At 43.5% G+C, this 20,800-nt stretch overlaps 1 protein-coding gene across 2 annotated transcripts in view; it reads right to left on the bottom strand.

Annotated features, from left to right (window-relative positions):
* GNPTAB (N-acetylglucosamine-1-phosphate transferase subunits alpha and beta) overlaps positions 1 to 18,750 on the bottom strand; it is a 417,324-nt gene extending 398,574 nt beyond the window's left edge. The window contains exon 1 of one of the 2 annotated variants that reach the window (XM_069229013.1): positions 18,488 to 18,750. In XM_069229013.1, the coding sequence (XP_069085114.1) occupies positions 18,488 to 18,616 (129 nt within the window). In that variant the 5' untranslated portion in view covers positions 18,617 to 18,750. The remainder of the gene's footprint in view (positions 1 to 18,487) is intronic. The other variant, XM_069229014.1, reaches the window with a different exon arrangement.
* Positions 18,751 to 20,800: the final 2,050 nt, after the last annotated feature.

Here is a 20,800-nt window from a genome sequence, read left to right as displayed (position 1 = left end):
AGAAAGAACGGGACAACAGGTAAGTGTAGATGTTGGCTTCAGGGATTTTTAGATGGTTAGTAGGGTAGTGGGAGGGTAGGGGTGCAGGGTTGTGCATGGGTATTTATCTCTATTGTGGGTTCACCTCCCCATGAATATTCTCTCTCTCTTTCTCTCTTAGTAAATTTGTATAGAGGGATGGTTCTTTAAACCACCTTGTCCGTGGGTTAATAGTGCTCTCTTTCCTCAAAGCACCTCTCCTTCCTTAAAGCACCTTCCACCAGTCCTCCCTTCAGCCCCCACTAGATTTCTCCCACCCTGTAACCATTCCGGTAGGAATCTAAACTTGAGGTACAATCGTACCTGAGAATGCCACGCCCCTCCTGGGACGTGGCAGCTTCCTCCGTGGTTCCCTGGCGTCTCCCTGGAGCTCTTCGGCTTCTCACACAGCTGTTCGCTGGTCTCCAGTCTCCTTTGGTCCTCGTGGGCGGCTTTCCTCTCTTCGCTTCCTCCGTCTCTCGGCTCTCTTGGTTCTCCTGGAGTCTCCCTCTCCGCGGTCTTCGATCGCAAGTCTCCTCCTGGCTTCTCCGACGCCCCAGTACGTCGTCCTACGTCTATTTCAGTCTCTTCTCCCGGGAACTCCTTCTCTGACGTCATTTCCAGTATGCCGTTTCACTCTCGAATACCCCGGGGGTATGGGCTTGTCGGCTCGGAAAGATGCTGCGTAACCGTGGCAATAGACGCCCAGTTACACATACCTTTGCTGATGGAGTCAATGATGTGTGCTATTTCAGGAATGTGACACTGTTCACTTCAAAACACATTGATTAGTACCACTTCCCAGTGGCAGATCTTCGACTGTCTACTGTTAGGTCTTCATTGTCCCTCCTGGACAATAGTATGTCAGACTATAGATTTTTGCACTGCATGATATTGTTATTGTTTGTTTGTCTTATGCATCTATTCTTTAGAATTATATGATATTGTTCAATTTATTAATTTAATACAATTTTGAACTCATGAAAATTAATGGATTGAGCCAATTATGGAATTTGAGCATGTAGAGGAACACTATATTTTATATTATTATGGTCTCTATTTGTCAAGCGGTCAAGTATTTGTCAAGGGGTCAGGTAGCCCTTGACCCCAATCAAGACCGCTGCTCCCCAGCTGCTGGCTGGTAGAGCTGAGGTCCCGCTTCTTAGCCTCTGCCCAGGAACTCCCACGTTAGAGCCTGTGCTTTTCTGGGCTTTCGTCTCACCTGTGTACCCATTGCATTATGGTCAGTGGTTTGCACTCTTTTCATTTCTTGGTAGTCGTCTTAGAATACTTTTGTAATTTCTGCATAAGTCTGCTTTTGTAATCTTTGTTTGTGCCTTATTAGTCTGTATTGATTTCTTGCTTCATTTTAGTCTGTCAATTGTATTTTGTGCCTCGTTTCGTAGTTTGTAATTGCACTTGGTTTCCCCATGCGTCTGTTGTGCCAGTCCCTGTCGCTCCTACCTTTTCACGCTTGCGCGCTCCCGCCTCCCTGTTAGCCCCACCCCCCTCCCAGAACAACATATAGAGGCTGCTGCGCGGCCGACAATCAGGTGCGCCACTGGTGCGCCAACGGCAAGCCTGTCTGTGCTCGTCTGTGCCTGGGCCGTGCCCAGCGCCAGGAACAATGGCTCTCCCACAATCCACTGTTACTCTAGAACAGTACTCATCACCCTCAATGCCCGACCTCCCAACAAGAGATGCTGCATTGCCTCTCCATGCACCACAATCGGCCCCTTCACATGGCATCAATGCCGGTTCTCCTGCTCATCCAACCTGTCAGAGAACCCTACCAAACGACCGACTCCAGCCACCACGTCCACTCACCAACTGAAATACATACTACTGAATATCTGCTCATTAGCCAGACACACAACTGAGTTATAGGACACCACCACCACGCTCGCAACTGACCTAATCTACCTCAGTGACCCTGGCTCAATGCTACCTCAGCACCTGACACTGCCGCTGCCCGACTGGAGGGCTACGAGACCGTCCACCACGACCTTACCAACAACATCGGAGAAGGCATCGCCATAATCTTTAAAGATGCCATCCACTGCATAACCACAGAAGACATTAGCAGACTTATCATGGAACATTTAATCTTTCAGCTCAACATTAACACCACCACCACCAAAGGTACCCTCGCCTACAGACCGCCCAGAACGCACCCTGACTTCTGCCATGAAATCCCCGAGATCATTGCCCCGCAAGCCATCGACACCAAACTCTTCATCTTCCTCAAAGACCTCAACTTCCACCTAGAGGACACCAATGATACCCACACTGCCAACCTTCTAGACAGCATGCGACTCATTGGCCTCATATAGTTACAGACCCCTTGCATACCTCTGGACACACCCTCGACCCCATTTTCACTTCAAGCAGCAGGATCAAATGCAGTCACACCATCGCGCTCACCTGGACCGACCATGCCATCGTCCATTTCAACTACCGTGTCACGCTGAATAGAACACCTTGGCCTCACCCTTGCCACACTTCGAAGCAGAAGCAAAGTAAGCGAGCACCAACGCCCTCAGCTCCCACCCACTAGACATCGCTCATCAGCCACCTGACCACACCCCGGACATTGACAGAGACGTCAAACTCTTCTCTGCCAGGATATCAAACTGCACCGACATCGCTGCCCCCACCAAACCCACAAACCCCTACAATACTTCCAAACAAACAAGTGGGTATATGCCAGAACTCCACACCATTAAACACAACTGCCAACAACGAGAGAGGAAATGGCACCGCTCCAAACTCTCCGACAACCGAACCGCACTCAAGGAGGCTCTCAACCACTATCACATGCTCATAAAATGCCAGACAGCAAGCTTTGGCCCCCACATTTAAAACTGCACCAACCAGAGCAAAGAACTCTTCACAATCGTAAAGGAATTATAAAACCCCACAGCATTAGAGAACACCATACACCCACAAAGGAACTGTGTGACTCCCTCGCCGTCTACTTCCATGACAAAATCAGCCCTATCTACAAGATTTTCACACCCCGGCCCACCACCACAGACATCATCAACCTCCTGTACTCACTTGACACCCCCTCCATGCAAGGACTCCACAAATGGAATCAGATCATCATACCAATGACCACAGACATCATGAAAACCATCCACTCTGGATCCTCAACAGACACTTGCCCTCATTACATGTTTAGCCTCGGCAGCCACACCATCTGCAGAAGACTCACAGACATACTCAACTCACTCATCAACACAACGACCTACCAAGAAAACTGGAAACACACAAGAATCAAACCCCTCCTTAGTAAGCCTTCCGCCAACACCAATGACCTCAAGAACTACTGACCAATCTCCCTGCTCCCTTTCCCAGCGAAAGTACTAGAGAAATTCATCAACCAGCAATTTACGACCTATCTGGAAGACAACAGCCTGCTAGAACCATCACAGTCCGGCTTCCAACCCAATCACAGCACCAAAACCACCCTGATCGATGCTACTGACCATATCAGAATCCTCCTAGACCAAAGACACTCAGCAGCCCTTATCCTCCTCGACCTCTCAGCAGCTTTCATGACTCTCTTCCATCACACCCTGCTAAAGAGACTCCACCATATTGTCATCCAAGGAGATGCTCTGAAATGGATTGCTTCCTTTCTCTCCAGCCTGACACAGTCTATCCACCTCCACTCCTCACCTCCCAACCCAAGCCCATCATCTGCGGAGTCCCCCAAGGATCCTCCCTTAGCCCAAACCTATTATAATGTATAGCCCAACCTCATTGACCGCCTACATGACCCAGCTGACGACATCGTAAGAAACCATGGACTGAAAATGTTATCCTACGCAGACGACATGCAGTTCATTCTCTCCTATCCATCCTATCACCATCCTAGCCAAAGACCACACCAAATCCAAGATCAGCTTTCAACTCTGCATGAGCAGCATAGCTGACTGGATGAAAGACAGCTGCCTTAAGCTCAACACTGAGAAAACCAAAGTACTGCTCTTTGGAAACTCCACCTCTTCCTGGACAACTTATACTTCAGTAGCTGTGTTGGGAGTTTCGGAATGATCTGTCAAACAGGGCAAGAAAAAGGGGGGGTGCCCAAAACACATTTTCCCCATGCATTTTTCCACAGGGATTTTGAACATGACGACAGCCCGAACCGCTGGACGGAATTACACAAAATGTGGCCGAAAGCTAGCTCTTGGTCCAGAAAGCATGCTTTTTGTGATGTTGTGCAAATCTGTTCAGTAGTTTCTGAGATAGTACCGTTTAAATAATATACATATATAGAGATGCAGATCCCACCCAGATCCAAGTCCGGATCTGGGTGGAAATGCAAGGTCTTGATTGGCTGGTTGCAGCCTGACAGAAAAGTAGCAGCTGCCATTTTGTTTCTCTCATCAGTTTTGGGGGGGGGGGGGGGGGGGTGAATCCAACCTCATGCTGCGCACAGCTGAATGCTGAGCACGGTTTTGGTACATGCAAGAGGGTTTGTGCGCGTGCTAAAAAAAAAAAAAAAATGCACATAGAAATTCACTGAAAAAAAACCCAAAGGTTATAGTTAGGTTTAGTATTTACTTGTACAAGACCATAGAAATTCAGCAGTTATGGTTAATTCAAGTGACTTGCGTCCTAAGGTAACTATAACACGCGCCTTTGCCATGCACAGCTAAATACTCACCATATTACATCATTGATAACACCTTCTATGGCATCATGCTATACAATTATTGATAAGAACACCGTGCATGGCGGGGGTGCAAGTTATAGTTCCTGTTGGAAATGGGGTCTCTAGTTGGCAGTCGATTTGCACCCTGTTCAAGTAAGTACCCTCACTGTAGTCAGGATAAAGGGTATAGCCGCTCAGATAACCCCTGCTCACCCCCTTGGTAGCTTGGCATGAGCAGTCAGGCTTATCTCAGAAACAATGTGTAAAGCATTTGCACATAACACACAGTAATAAGTGAAAACACTACAAAAGGACACCACACCAGTTTTAGAAAAATAGCCAATATTTATCTATATAAAACAAGACCAAATACGGTAAAAACCAACATACAGTAATAAAAATATGAATTCTGCAAGATTTACTCAAAAATGCAGTTCCTTGAAGTCGATAGCTCCACCTGGGGCAATCACGGCATTGTGATCAGCAAAACCAACAGTTCAGGCTGCCCGCAGTGTTGCGGGCCAGCTACGGTGTCGGGAAGACACGCAAACAGTACCTTGGATTTGCAGGACGTTGCGAGCCTCACGGTGAGCTCCTGAGAGCGGCATTGCTGATGTTGCAGTGTCGTTTCCGGAGTCGGTGCAGGAGGCATCGGGCCCTTGAGGTCACACGCATTGCAGATCGAACTCCAGGCTGATTAAGTCAGGTGCGCCGGCGTGGATGGCGTCAGGGCTCTGGTGCGAAGCGGGACGATGTGACATGCTGTGCCCACAGATCACGGTTCACGCATCGGCTTGGTGACAGCGTCCAGCAGCGTCGGTGAGACCAGGGCTGCATTGTGAAGCGGGGCAGTGCGACATGCGGTGTCCACAGGTCACGGTGCGGTTGTCGGTAGGCCCAAGCCAGCGGTGCAGGACGGGACAGTGCTTCGTGACCTTCATGAGCGGTGTCCACAGGCCACGGTGCAGGCAGGATGCCTGGTGATGACACAGGAGTCAATGGTGCAGGCGCCGGTGTCAGCAGGAGCGTTGTCGTCAGGGATGCCCAGGCTGAAGTGTGAGCATGCAATGCCGGAGTGCAGGGCCCACAGGTCGTGGTGCGAGCAACGGCTTGGTGAAGTCGTCCGATGACAGCGTCAGGGAGACCAGGGTCGCGGTGCGAAGCAGGGCAATGCGACTCCGTGTGGCATCGGCAGGTCACGGTGCAGGCCAGCATCGTCGTCGCAGTGGTTTCTCCTCTTGAACAGCACAAAACACACAGTTCCCAGTTCTGCAGGTCGAGGAAACTGAAGTCTTTGGTGTCCCTGAGACTTCCAACAGGAGGCAAGCTCTACTCCAAGCCCTTGGAGAACTTTCTCAAGCAGGACACACAGCAAAGTTCACCCTTTGCACTCTTTTCAGGCAGAAGCAGCAACTGCAGGCCAGTCCAGCAAAGCAACACAGGAAAGGGACGGTACTCCTCCTTCGGCTCTTCAGCTCTTCTCCTGGGCAGAGGTTCCTCTTGATTTCGGAAAGATTCTAAAAGTCTGGGGTTTTGGGTCTTCTCCTTATACCCAATTCTGCCTTTGAAGTTGGCAAACTTCAAAGCAAAACCTCAAGTGTTTACAAGATCCTTCCTTGTCCAGGCCAGGCCCCAGACACTCACCAGGGGGTCGGAGATGGCATTGTGTGAGGCCAGGCACAGTCCTTTCAGGTTTGAGTGACCACTCCTCCCCTCCGGCACAGATGGCTAATCAAGATTTGCAGGCTACACCCCGCCCCCTTTGAGTCACTGTCTAGAGGAGAGGTGTGAACAGGCCAACTGTCAAAGTGACCCAGACGGGGAATCCATAAACAGGCAGAGTCACAGAATGGATTAGGCAAGAAAATGCCCACTTTTTAAAAGTGCCATTTTCAAACTAACAATCTAAAAACCAACTTCACTAAAAGATGTATTTTCAGATTGTGAGCTCAGGCACCCTAAACTACAAATTTGTATCTGCTCTCAAAGAGAACCTGCGCTTTAAGGATATTTAAAGGCCGACCCCATGTTAACCTATGAGAGAGATCGGCCTTGCACAGTGAACACCGAATTTGGCAGTATTTCACTATTAGGACATATAAAACACACTAGTATATTTACTACCTTAAACATACACTGCACCCTGCCAATGGGGCTACGTAGGGCCTAACTTAGGGGTGCCTTACATGTAGTAAAAGGGAAGGTTGAGGCCTGGCAAGTGGGTACACTTGCCAAGTCGAATTGGCAGTTTAAAACTGCACACTCAGACACTACAATGGCAGGTCTGAGTCATGTTTACAGGGCTACTAATGTGGGTGGCACAACCAGTGCTGCAGGCCCACTAGTAGCATTTGATTCACAGGCCCTGGGCACCTCTAGGACACGTTACTAGGGACTTATTAGTAAATCAAATATGCCAATTATGGATAAACCCATCCACAGTACAATTTATATGGGGAGCACTTGCACTTTAGCACTGATTAGCAGTGGTAAAGTGCGCAGAGACAATAAACCATTAACCAAAACCAGGAGGTCAGAAGGCAAAAAGACAGGGGAGACCTGCTAAAAAGCTGCCAGGTCTAACAGTTCCTTTAGGACGCGAGTTATAGTTACCTGAGTTAACTATAACTGCTGAATTTCTGTGGTTTTGTGCGAGTAAATTCACAACATAACTATAATGTCCTTGTAACCTTTGTTTTTTCCACACACAAAAAAAAATATATATATATATATATATATATAATCTTCCTTATTGCACAATTATTTAAAATCACTGAAAGTACTACAAACAGTAAAGAATCATTTAAAAGGATATCATCGGAACAAATAAACACCCTCTGTAGCTTTATATTATTCAGAAGCTGGTCTTTTAAAACTGTCTCCAGGAAGTTCTGAAGACAGCCAGTTAGTATGGCATCAACACCACTGAGGTATGTTTTCACAGCAGTGATGCAGCTCCTGATGTTAAACCGAAGGAAGACTAGTCTTAGCAGTGTTCTCCTCAGACCTGTCAATTCTGGGCAAATGCATATGATACAGTCTCTCTGTCCGCTATACAAAATCTACATGAAATGTCCGTTTCACCTCTTAGGCGGCTATAGCAAAAGTCTTTAATTGGTATTTGGGAGAGGATGTGATGTAACAGCCAGAGCTGCCAACTTTGGAGCTGAGGAACCAGGTACAAGCCTCGGTGTCACCTCAACATCCTGTGATTCTGGGCAAATCACTTTATCTCCCTGTGCCTACCAAAAAAAATGAATATGTTCTTGTGTAACGTAACTGGTGCTTATGTAAAGTGCTCTAATACCTTTGGGTCGAGTTTGCACTATATATTAACAATAAAAACATTTTAAAAAATAAAATAAACAAAAACAGCAGAGCTTTTCTCTGGCTAACCTACACTTCTTCCCTATGCCAAGTAGTACATCCCAATACTTTTGCTTGATGAATATTTAATAAGTACTTGCCACCATCCAACTGTGTTTCCTTTTTATGGGCGAGCACAAAGCGCTCCGTCCATTCTGTAATCTCTCTTTGGGCTTGAAACCACGCCCATGTCACGTCAGTCACTTACATTGGTTCGTGGGCTTGCCTTTTAAAATCCGCTTGCTTTCATTTGTGAAAGGCATGCATACGTCATGCCCTTTCCGGTGTTTAGCCCACCTACACAGCACCAGTAAACTACTAAAAACATACGAGGCTCGATGTTTTCAGCCTTGGGTCCGGGCTATTTTATCTGTTTAATTTCCACGCAGCCCAATCGCGCTGCATTTTACATAGTGCGATCGTGCTGCGTTTTTTTTTGTTCTTTACAACGGTAATATCTCTAACTCGAGCAAATGCGAGACCCATTGCATTGAAAATACTTGTTTGAACAGTCTTCTGCAAAGGCTCTTAGTTTTGTTTGTTTTACTAAGCGTCTTTATGTTTGTTGTGGTTGCATCGACCGTACATATGGATTTATACTGGAGAGATCTTTAGGGAGGCTTCCAGGTAATGTTCCCAAGGGTTTGTGTTCACTGGGTCATTGATGGTTTGCCACAACAGTTGTTTTAAAGACCCTTCGGAGGTCAATTGTAATTTGGAACAGTAAGCTAAATAAAGAGCACGCTGAATTAGTAATTACTTGTTAAGATTAAATTGCAAACAAATTTTGTGTTAATGTGCTGTACTATCTAGGAGTTTTAAAAGACATTTGTGGGAACGGCATTCAGCCAAACCTAGCCATTTTGAAAATTTCCAGTACAAATTTGTCTGGGCATATGGGAATGTAGGTATGAGATTTCTTCTAATCACTCATATGGCTGGGCTCAGCAATGGACCCAAGAGCTTACTAATTAGTCATATGAAAGAAGCATTTAAGGCTATGTCGTAGTTTCTCTAGCTGCCAGATTCCACTTTGAGCCACCCCATTTGTCTAAATATAAGCCGAGATTGGATATCTACTAAGGCATTCTAGCATACTGGCATTTAAATTCCAATGATCTTTTTGTGTAACCTACAACGAATGAGTGCCACTTTTGTCTTTTCATTATTTATGCACAATTTATGATTTCCCCGTGTATTTACTGTATAGTTGGCCTCTTTTACTGTTCTGTCCAAAAGCACTGTGTCATGTGCATATTGCGGGATATTCATCGGATGACCGGATAATTTAGATGGGAAAGAAACTACATTCTCCAATGCTACGCTCAAGTCTAATATATAAAGGTTAAAGAGCACTGGGCTTAAAACCCTTTAATGTATGAACCCTCTCAGTAGATATCATGGCTCTGTAGATATCGGTCTGAGTTTTACCAAAGTGTTTGAGTATCGAATCATAATCACACTCTGGAGACCTGAGGGGAAGTTCCAGGTTACTACGGTTCCCCATAATTCACCCCGCTCTATACAATCAAGCTCTGTTTTGTAGCCAATAATGGATGCATAAAGGAGGTTGCATGGGATGGTAACAGATCCCTAGATAAATACTGATAGAGTCAGTAGGTTGTCCTCGGGACTGCTATCTGTTTGAAAGCCCATTTGATAAAAGGGTATCATATTTTTACTTTCTGCTTATTTGTACAGATGGTGTAAGCGGGCTTTGGCAAAGCATTTTCTTTTGTATATCCAGTAAGGCTATTAATCTATAGATGGCTGGAAAGGAGATCAGACCAGTTTTAGGTCAAGTGTTAGCGTTCGACCTGGTGTATACTTAAGTATACTTATACTGTGAGTTAAAGCAATTTCATTTCTTGGTTTCCGTGTCCTTTAAAAATTCTTGCTCACTAGTGGTCAGATCTGCCCTTTTCTCCCTCCTTTTTCAGAGAAGTGACCTAGTACTGTATTGCTCCACTTTGGTTCCTTTATCTGTTGCTGTGACAGACTTCTTTTTTATTTTTACAATTCTTTGGTGCTCCCCTTTCACTGTGCTGCTTAGGCTGGTAGCTACCTGCGTTTTATTGCAGCATTCCGTTCCTCCCACGTCGCTGACCTTTGTTTTGGCTTCATTCCAGTGCTGTCCTCTTCCCTGCTCCTAAAACAAGCTTATTTTACTAGAAAAAGGGTCCTAAAATAAGCTTATTTTACTAAATAAATACCATATGCCCTTGCATCACATTGCAGAGAGTCTTCACTCTTTCCAGGGCCCCTCCCTTCCAGCACTCACGACATGGCACACAGGGCAATGCTTATCTCCTTTATGGGGCCACAAATCTTCTCAGGCTGCTCTACTAACTTCATTAGAGCTTTTTTTTTTTTTTTTTTTTTTGCTCGTGGGCGCTGTTGTCAAAAGATGTAAATTAACTAGTTCGAAATGTGAGAAACCTATTCAATTGCAAATGTTTGTTTGAACAAGTGTCAGGACAGTCATCGGAAAACCGAGACTGTGTGGGCAAATCCCGGACGTCTGGTCATTATAGATATGGCCATATACAGATACTTCTGCTGAGTAAAATGCCACACATACCAAGCCAGTAAAATGTGATCATTCAATGTCCACAGAAAAACTGCCACTCTTCCGCTAGGCAAGAGCTTCCATCTTTTAATTCCTTTGTAGAAGGTGATGTAGGTGGCACGGAGAGATGGCTGCCACAATCCTGCTTTCGCACATTGCGCCGCACACGCCTCGGGGTGTCAGACATTTTGATGCTCATATCTGTGCACAATCACCCTCCCGTGGAGGACGAAATCCACACACACTGGCTCCCAGCTCGAGGAGTTATTAGTTCCATCAGTAAAGATGATCATACATGCTCTTCTGCCAAGAAACCCTGCTTTGCGAGCTCATGCAGTTCCTTGGGATTTTGATAGAGTGTGCCTTATTTTTTCAGGCCTGTGAAGTAGCTGCAAAAAATAAATAAATAAACAAAATCAAGAGACGAGGAGAACTGTGTCACCGCCATGTCGACTGCAAATATAAACTAGAGCTCTTAAAGCTGCAGCCTTACCAGACCTTATCTCATTTGTTTTTGTGACCAGTGTTGACCAGGGCACAGGGAAATCCACGTGTGAGCTGCGGACCATGGGCCTGCTTTTAGGGGTGGATAGATCATTGAGTACCCAGTCTGTACCATGAGGAAGCACACAAATTATTATTGAAAACACAATACAATGCCCCCTCCATTTACTCCCCCAAATGCTTCTGGGTGAGTTACACAGGGGGCTGGTCAGAGTACATTTACCACAGCTCTTTTAAGATCCCAATACACCAATGTTTGTGATGGCAGCTAGGCCTAGCCATGGGTAGTAAGTAGTTGCTGGCCCTTGCTTGGTCCGAGCAGTTTTTTTTTTTGTCACTGCTAAAACAGTTTAGTGTCACAATATGTGCAAGTCCTGTTTTGTAAATTTTCCAGCAAGCATGCTTTTCGTAACTGTTTTCTAACCTATCAGTAAATAAAATTTCAAATGTCCCAACCATTCTCTTACTCTCACAGCAACTGCGTGCCTTCTTTTTTCAACATTAATTTTCTACATACGCCAGCAATTGTTCGCAGCACACTTTTGCACAGATTACGTCATTTTAAATACAGTATTTTCTTTCTACCGGGGCTCAAACCACATGCCAAGGAGTGATGCATGCATCCAATGGACGGTAAGATGTAGATTGAATACAGTTACCACACTCAGTGAGTGCTCGGACTATAACATCAAGAGTAGTCGATGGCAGAGAGAACTAAAACTCTCCTTGGCCCTGCCTAAAATAAGTACATATTTCAGCACAGTCAAGGCCAGGCTAGAAACTAAAATCAATCCTGAGAGAACTGTACACACTGACCCCACACTATAGGACGTCTTGATTAGAAAGGGAATACAAGGGCATGCTTGGTCATGACAGCCCATCCAGTGTGGCATAACAGCAAGTCGGGCACTGAGCACAACGTTATTGAAAGTTACTTCCTGGTGCAAAAGTCCTCCACACCAGTAAAGTGCACCTGCATTAGTTAGTTCTACAGAGGAAAGAGTCTGATTCACTAAAGCTGGTGTATTTTGCTTCTTTAACACAGTGTTGTTTTTTTGTTTGTTCACTGCAAAATAGTGCTCTCTGAATTAGTCACACCTCCTATCTTTTAATGCTAGCATAAAGAAGTGCGTATGTATTCTAGCACAAGCGCAAGAAAGTAGCATTTGCACAAGCTTAATAATGTGCCTAATAATGACTTGCACAACATTGTATTGTTATTTATTTTGCGCTGTCCAAATCTCTTGTGAGGCCGATAGCGCTTTCTAGATTGTTGAGTAAGATGATTATGCATCACTTATACCACAAATCAGAGTGATGATGAGGTCATGGAATGGTCAATTTTCATCATATCCCACAATGCGCTGAATCTGCTGATCCAAGACAGCCCTCAGAACCATGTGCCAGGAGCTAGAACCAGAGGCATGCACCACAGGCTGACTAAAGATCTGGATCTTAAGAGTCCACCTTGAATGAGGGCACACCTGAGGCTCCAAGTGACTGCAGACCATACTTCCAGCTCTGTGATTTCAATTAACAAAGTAATGCCTTCTGGGAGTTGTAGTCTTCCTTCACTTCAGTTACATCAACAGGACCATAATAAGCTTCATCTTATATTGGTTTGTTAAATGAAGTGCCAGGATAAGGAACATTGAGTTACATACACATGATTGCAATAGGGACATTCAGGCTCTGGAACAACAGCAATGCACATATCAATTTCTCTCAGGTTTACGGTTGCCACATTTACAAGAAAAAAAATACCAGCCACTTCGTCATGTTTTAAGAGTACGCAAAGGCATGGACATAGTTCTTAAATAGAACTTTATATTAAATCATCTGTAATCATTTGTAACATTACTTTTCTGTCTTTGTTTATTTTAATTATTAGTCAGGGATCATTAACACAGCTCTAGAACATATTTTAATGTTGTTTCTTTTTATATTTGCCACTTGATGTTTCTACTGATAATGAGGAATAATACCTGCTTTAGGTTATTTTACTATTTTTAGGTCGAGTTTGCAAGCGCTCTGACGAGCTGTGCTCTATCTCTGTGCTTTTAACTATGCCCACCCTGCTCCCATCACTATCACTCGTTCATGGGCTTGCCTTTCAAAAATCCTTTGTTATCATTGGTAAATGCTTTATGTTTGTCCGTCCTTGGGTCAGTTTAGTTACCGCCTTGGCCATCAACCCTGTTACATGAATAGTTGCAATTTTGCCGATACGTTTGACTGCGAGCGAACTAATTTTTCCTTTTGTGTCTCTCCTTCAGGCTCATGCTCATGGCTGACATGGCGCTTTGAATTGGCTTGCTTAAGTCAACAGTTTAACTTTTTATTTTCAATTTATGTGGCAAGAAAAGTCCAGTTAGGAATTTACAACACTAATAGCTGTTGCTTTGGAAATGCTTGTTATAATTGGGATCCAGAAAGTAACCTTGTCAAGTGTCTGGGATTTTATTTGTTTAACAAGAAATGGGAATACAGTGGTCTTAAGAACTCTGCCCATCACTCTATACTATCCTTAAAAACTGTGGCGGGGAGCACATTTGGGTCCAGGACACCCGTCTAACAAACAGATTTTAAAATTGCTTTAATGTCATATTTTTTATTGTAATTTCCTGCTGGTTAAGTAACAGGGGTCACAGTGGTAGGGCCATTATTTGATCCTCATAAAGACAATATAATTTGTCCATTGCTGCAGTAAAACATTATAATGTGTTCACTAATGATTTCTTGTCTGTTTATATATAGCTAACATTTATGTTGATATTTGCATTGACAGATCTTGTGTAAGTGAAGCCACCTTTGTTCAGTTTTTCATCACAGATTACTTTCCTATAGCTAAGTCTGGTTGCTTCTAGTTCTTCTTTAATGTCATGATTGAGTTTTCTACATTTGGCTTTCCCAAGTAAAAACCTGAGAGACCTTTTCTGGTTCCTCCTTTCACTGGAATAGCCAGTGTTCACCACATGGGCTTCTGAAGGGCTTGGCCTAAAATTACCGAAGAGGGACTCTATATAGGTGAAATATGCCATTGCCACTACACCAGCCAGTTCAAAATATGTAGTTCACATTTGTCTCTTGCAGACTAGGCCATACTCCTTCAATAACTTCACAAAATGAGGTAGTAAAAGGGTTTCCAGAGAAATGATTTGACTTGAGGGCAGCTTATAGAGACAGGCACCTGTTTGGCACTGGACACTTCAATTTAAACTTGTTCTATAGTGATGATCCCTTGGGTGGGCTCTCCATGGACAATGAATACTGCAATATTCCAAAGAGAGTAACTCCCATACAAAGATCAGGCTATCATGGTCTAAGACTGAACTCCTGTCTTCATGCACTGGTTCTTTGAACTTTACACAGCAGTTTTGAAGGAGATAATACTTCTGCCATACACACTTATTGTCATACAGAACCGCAGTGCTGGACTGCACATTGATCAGAGTGAACATGTTTATTACACTATTTTACTTTTAAATTCTTCCTGTTCAAGGAAGTGGCCATTTGTCTCAATGCATAAAACTCAATCTACTCCACTCACTTAAAAATCTAAAACGAAAAGGAGACCTGTCTGAGGTTTATTCATTGAGACACTCCCAAAATAAATGCATTATTGGCTTAGTAGTTGGGTCTGCTATGTCTGTGCCAGTTTTTCTTGTCATCCTGATTTCACTAAGATATTTGAAATTGCTCATTGTTGAATAAGGAACTTAAATATATATATAGTAACCAGTTTACCAAAACTTAGCAAATCTGCATCCATAGAAGTACTCTTTACTACTTTTTAGACTACACAAACATTGGCAATAAGAGGCTTGGAAAGCCATGCCAGTCTCAGGTTTCTAGGTATACAACAGGCCATCAAACACCCAAAAGGTGATGGGACGAATGCTTGAAAATAGTCTAAACACTGGCAATCCATTGGGGTTACTACTGTTTTTTGCCCACTGTGCCACTCTGGACAGAGAGATTGATTTAGGGTCCGGCAGATGGAGTAATGGCAGAAGATGACTTCACTGTGCTGTGTCCAAATTAAGAGATGTTTGCCAGCCCTGCAGACATCTCTATCCATTGGCAGGAACCGCCTTCATCGAGGTTCACGTCAATTAAAGAAAAGTTTGACGGACGGCCCTATCAAACTAGACGGCAAACTTTTTCAATGGTTTTTATTTTTGAAAAACAAACTCCCAAAGCTGAGGTTTAATTTTGAAAGATAAAAACTACTAATGGCCTAGTGCGAGGAGGTAATTTTGTTTTTCTGCAATCCATCATCGCCAGGATATACATTGCGCTGAAGGACAGTAAAAAGCAAAGCCATATAACTGCCCACTCTAAATAGGGAGGACAGTTGTATGGCTTACCACTGATGGCATCTACTCCATTGGGCTGTCAAAAGGAGTTTTACACCTATGGAGTAAATTTTACTCTGCTGGTGTAAAGCTTGGGGTTCACCTCATTCAAAATTGGGAGGTCAGATCTTGAGTTTGGTGGACAGGGTGCTTAATCTTTGTACAACTGAGTACCTGTCCATTAAACTCTAAATCAGTCGCAGAGGCCCACCTAATGCAAACGCAGTACTGAACCAGCTCCTCGTGGGAACAGTCCATTCCAAACCTTGATCACCTCACCCATTCACCCTGCAGCTCACTCCTTTTGCTAGTTGGAAAATTTGAGATTCCCGAAACTCAATGACTAAGCTACGCCCCTACCTACTGAAGAGAAATTAGGTGGTCTTTACAACACAAGTATATTGGTTTGCACAGAATCCTCAACTTCTTGTTAACAGAAGTTATCACCATAATACAACTCCTATTTGATGTTTTACAGTATTAATAACAACATTTGTTGTAATAACTAACCCTTTAAAGAAAATTGTGGATAAGTATCCTTCTGTCATCTAATTATTGGTCCAGTACTCTTTTGACAGCAACTGACATATCAATTTATGTCACAACCTTGCTCATCCACAGCCTTATGATCTCATTGCATGGTATGACAATTTACTTTCCACCACATTTTCTGTGAATATTAGATATTCCTCGTCCTGTCACCAATTTTTACAATTCACTTCTGAAATTCTAATGGCGATCTTCTCACATTTGTGTTCCAGATAAGACCCACCACACACAGTAATAAATGGAATTAAGAAGAATGGAGACGTAGTAATGGAATTACCAGAAATGTCAAAACTTCTTTACAAGTGATTTAACCACAGATATCATGGGTAGTATCTTCATTGATCCCTAGGTCTTTCACTTTATTGGATAAAGGGGAAAGAATATCACAAATGATAGGGCTTTGCAAAGCAAAGATTGCTAACCTGCCTTTGGCATGTAAAATTATTTCAGTTTTTGACTGAGTTAACTTTAAAACAATTGTTTGCATCCAACCATGAAAAGGCACTGAGCAGCCTGCACGGGTTTTATGAAAAAGATAAAGAAAATTCTTCCCAAAGTACAAGGATTAAAGATGTGCTTTTCCTTTATTAGACCATCATTGCCATTAACAAAGTGTTATGAGGTTCTACATTGGGCTGTGCCTTTATCCTGACCAAGCTACTGGTAGCCCTCCAATCAACAAAGCTAAGAGTAGCACTGTGTAATGTGTGTGTTGGGAAGCTGAGGCGATTTGTTTAAAACAAAAGCTTTATTGAGATAACCAACCCAACGCAGCACACCCTGTCAGCTCGCCCCAACCGCCATGGAGTCTCCTCACGTCAAACCCTGGAACCTCGGTGTCATCAAGGCTCCAGGCTCCCTACGCCGGAACACCAGTGCAGACAAGGTTCCAGGCTCTCTAACATTCCCAGCACAACACAACAGTGTTCCACGACACATTCAGTCAATCCTGACTTTTTGGACAACTACATGTTGTATTTTGAAATTTTCACTTTTAAAGTTGTAAAACATTGGATGAAAAATCAGATTGAGGTGCTGGCAGAAAATGTCGCCCAAGATAATTTTACCATTGTACGTATCTAAGACTCAATTACATGACATGGGACCACTTAGCAGCTACGAGTCAATCCTTGTCCTCAGGGCTTTACCTAGGATGAAAGAAATGAGGAAGGGTAGTCTCTAATAAGAGTGATGTCAAGGAAGCATAAAAAGGAATCCTTTCCAAGAGTCCTGGCCTGGCCTCAGTGATTAAGGGTGCGCTTAAAATAGATAAACTCAAATCACGTGCTTGGCACGTATCACTCAGTGCGCTCCGCAGAGAGTCTAAGAACTGGCTGGGCATGTAGGCTGCTACTCTATGATACAGTGACAGGCACTGCGGGAAATTATTTTGCTTTCTGCCTCAGCTTCTGAAGTCTCAATCGTGCACGGTCATAAACACCCACCTAAAACCTCAATTCACTCAGACACCTGGAGGAAACTCAGTCAAAGTGTGTATTATGCAAGTCATATTTTGCATGAGAAAAAAAACTACAGAAACACAACATCTTGAGAAAAAGCAACCGCTCATGGGGAAAGCAAGAGGAAGTAAAGTGTGATATGTAAACCGGTATGGCACTGATGACATGCACGACCTAAAGGGTTTTACAGTAAAACACGATATATAAGGAGGTATGGCTTTGATGACATGCAGTAGCTAAGGGTTTTTACAGCCATTGTTGAGAAATCGATCAGAGTTTTGTAAGTCCAGTAATACAGAGCACGAAAGGGGTGTGTTTCAACGTCGTATTTTTTTCCACTACCACCGGGACCGAGACCTGCCACACTTAAAGCTCTGTCTGTCCTATCCCTCCGTACCATCATAACATGCACTTCACTGTCTCCTAGCCCTTTCTGTAACTTGTGACTTTCAACGACCCCTCCCGAGTATCCTGTGTATCCCCTCACTTATAGCCCATGTACTATAACCCTAGTCCAGGAAACCCTTGCCCTCTGCCCTACCTAAACATCATTACCACACATACGTCGCGTTTTTTTTTTACCCTTAAAAAATTGTATCAGATGATCAGCACCCAGTGCACTGTCCTAGACACCCTTTCTCAGGCCACAACCATCTCACTGGTAACCGCGTTACCCTACCCTGGTAGTATAACTGCACACTGCTGAGGTTCATGCATACCATGATTAAGGTAGCTAGATCGCCCATGAAGGCTAAACGTCCTGTCTCCTGCCCTCCGCTGACACTTAACAATACACTGCAGTCTGGGAGTTGTAGTCTCTGTTTCAGCTGAAGCGCCTGGACACAACGCACGCATCAGATAACAAAGCTTGGTAAACAGAAAGCCCTCAAGTTGTAAATAAGGTCTCTAGTAACCATAACCTGCCCCGCGTCTAGTATTGTTCACGGCTTTGGTCTGTACTCCCAGTCACGCGCCCCGACAGCTGGATTGCACTCACCTCTCCAAACTGCAGGGCCGACACGATCATGAGCACAAGCCCAGCGAAGCCGAGGTAGAGCCCATGCCTGTGGGATAGACAGGTGTAGGTCTGTCTCTGAAGCAGCTTGAGCAGCGCGCTCAGCACCATGGCCGGACATCACCGAAGCCGGTGTTCACATCCGTGAAACAGGACCGTGGGGTGGGACGGGTCGCGCCATCTTAGTGTAGCGTAACACAGTAAATCACCCTGTAGGACACTGCTGAGGTCTCCTCACCCAACATGGCTGCCGCTGGGATTCGGTTTTATGAAGCTCGGTCTAGTGTTAAACAGATCGCAAGTACAGTCACCAGTCACATGCTTCATAGTGCTGTCATCGCAGCCCAACGGCAGTTTTGTGGTTAATGGTGCAGAAGGAGTGTTGTCTGAAACTATCTTTGAGTCTACTCGCTGCTCAGTAACTGTATCAGTAAAGTTATCAGCGGATTTGAAAATAGCTCTGTTTCCTGTTCACTGGAAGCCAAACCTATTTTGAAGAGAACATCCTAAGTATCCGCTGCAATTGCCCGATGTAGCTGTAAAGTATGATTCCACTGCTTTCAGAAAGTTTAAAGAAGAATTTATTCACATATAAGTAAAAGAGCCCACCAGACACATCTCCTCATGTGGGATTCTCAGAGCAACTGTAAATTCACCGTTATGAACAACAACAATAAACATTCTTATACATAGGAACTTATATAACTAAAAGATCAATACAAATAAAAGTCTTTAAATTTTGAAGGTGCTGACACATAGCGACTAGGTCTATCCCTAGGACTAACATGTCCTGTACAAGCATCTAGACTCAAATATGAGTCTGTGTCAAAAACAGTTTACAGATGACCCTGGAAGAAAAGAAACAACTGAAGAAGTTGGAGTAGCAATACAATCATGCCTTTCTTCATCGTGAACCCACATATGATTATCATCCTTCTTTTTTACTTCAAGATTTTTTTTGCTTGTAAATCCGTCAATTTTATTAAATCCCTTTTACTCCACCAGCCCTTTTCAAAAAGTAGCACTGAACTTTTAGATACCTTCACAATTTGTGCAGAACTCATAAATTTTGAGTCCCTTTTTTTTTTTTAACTCTATATGTTTTTTTAATTAAAACCCAATCACCCATATTATAGATTACAAACTTCACTTTACATTTTTTATCAAAATAGACTTTTGTTTTACTTTGAGATTTCTCAACTCTATCCAAGATTTCACTCATTTTTCTTTTAGACTTTGTCTTTTGCACCCTCAACGCCTGCATCCAATCAGGATTTACCAGCAACTTAGGAGTTCTGCACCTGATTAGTTCAAATGGTGAAACCCCTGTGGTGGTATGATGAGTTGTAAGATAGTTCCATAATTATTGCCTGACAACATTTTCTACATCTAAATTATTGGCTACTGCCATTTGAACCCCTTCTTTTAGAACTCTATTAACTCTTTCTACTAAACCATTTGAGAATGGTGAATATAAAGCCACTTGAAGATGCTTACTGTCTAGGGATTTTACAAAAAGTTTAATACTTGTAGACGTAAAATGTGTGCCATTATCCGTGACCCAAAATTTAGGTGGACCCTCAATCTCAAATATCTTCTTTAAAAATCGAATTACATTGTCAGTGGTTGGAGTTGATACAAAATCCATATACACCCATTTTGTAAAGTAATCTACTAGTACAATCATATATCTCTTATCCAAGTTTAAACACTCAATCGGACCAGCAAAATCAAATACCACTTTGTCCCAGACAGCTTCTGGCATTGGTACAACATTTAGAGATGTTTCCAAAGTTCTCCAATGCTTCTCTGAAGGCAGGCATGTAGTACAAGTATTTATGCATTTAGCTACTTGAGCATCTAAACCTGGCCACCAGTAAATTGTTTCAAGTTTTTAGCAGTACTATTAACTCCTAAATGACCTTTATGAGCTAACTCAATTAATATGCTTCTGATTTTATATTGAGGAATGCACTTGTCATTACGCATTAGTATTCCTTTCATGATGTACAACTCATGTGCTACTTGAGAATATTTTCTGACTTTTTTGCTTAAGTTTTTGTCCTTAGGCCATCCACTATTTAGGAAATTTACCACCTCCTGTAATATTTTATCTTCGTTAAGAGCTTCCACCCAATTTTGGTATGACACACTACTATTACCTTCTACTAAATCGTCTACCATAGCTATAACACTTTCAACCTCCTCAACATATCCTTCTTCATCATTATCTAGAATTGGCATTCTTGACAAACAGTCCGCACGTAAATTTTTCCCCCAGAAATGTACTTAACG

The sequence above is a fragment of the Pleurodeles waltl genome, chromosome 4_1 (genome assembly GCF_031143425.1).
Source record: "Pleurodeles waltl isolate 20211129_DDA chromosome 4_1, aPleWal1.hap1.20221129, whole genome shotgun sequence".
Taxonomy (NCBI): Eukaryota; Metazoa; Chordata; class Amphibia; order Caudata; family Salamandridae; genus Pleurodeles; species Pleurodeles waltl.
The sequence above is the reverse complement of the archived record's forward strand: the minus strand, read 5'-3'. Positions and strand labels throughout refer to the sequence as shown.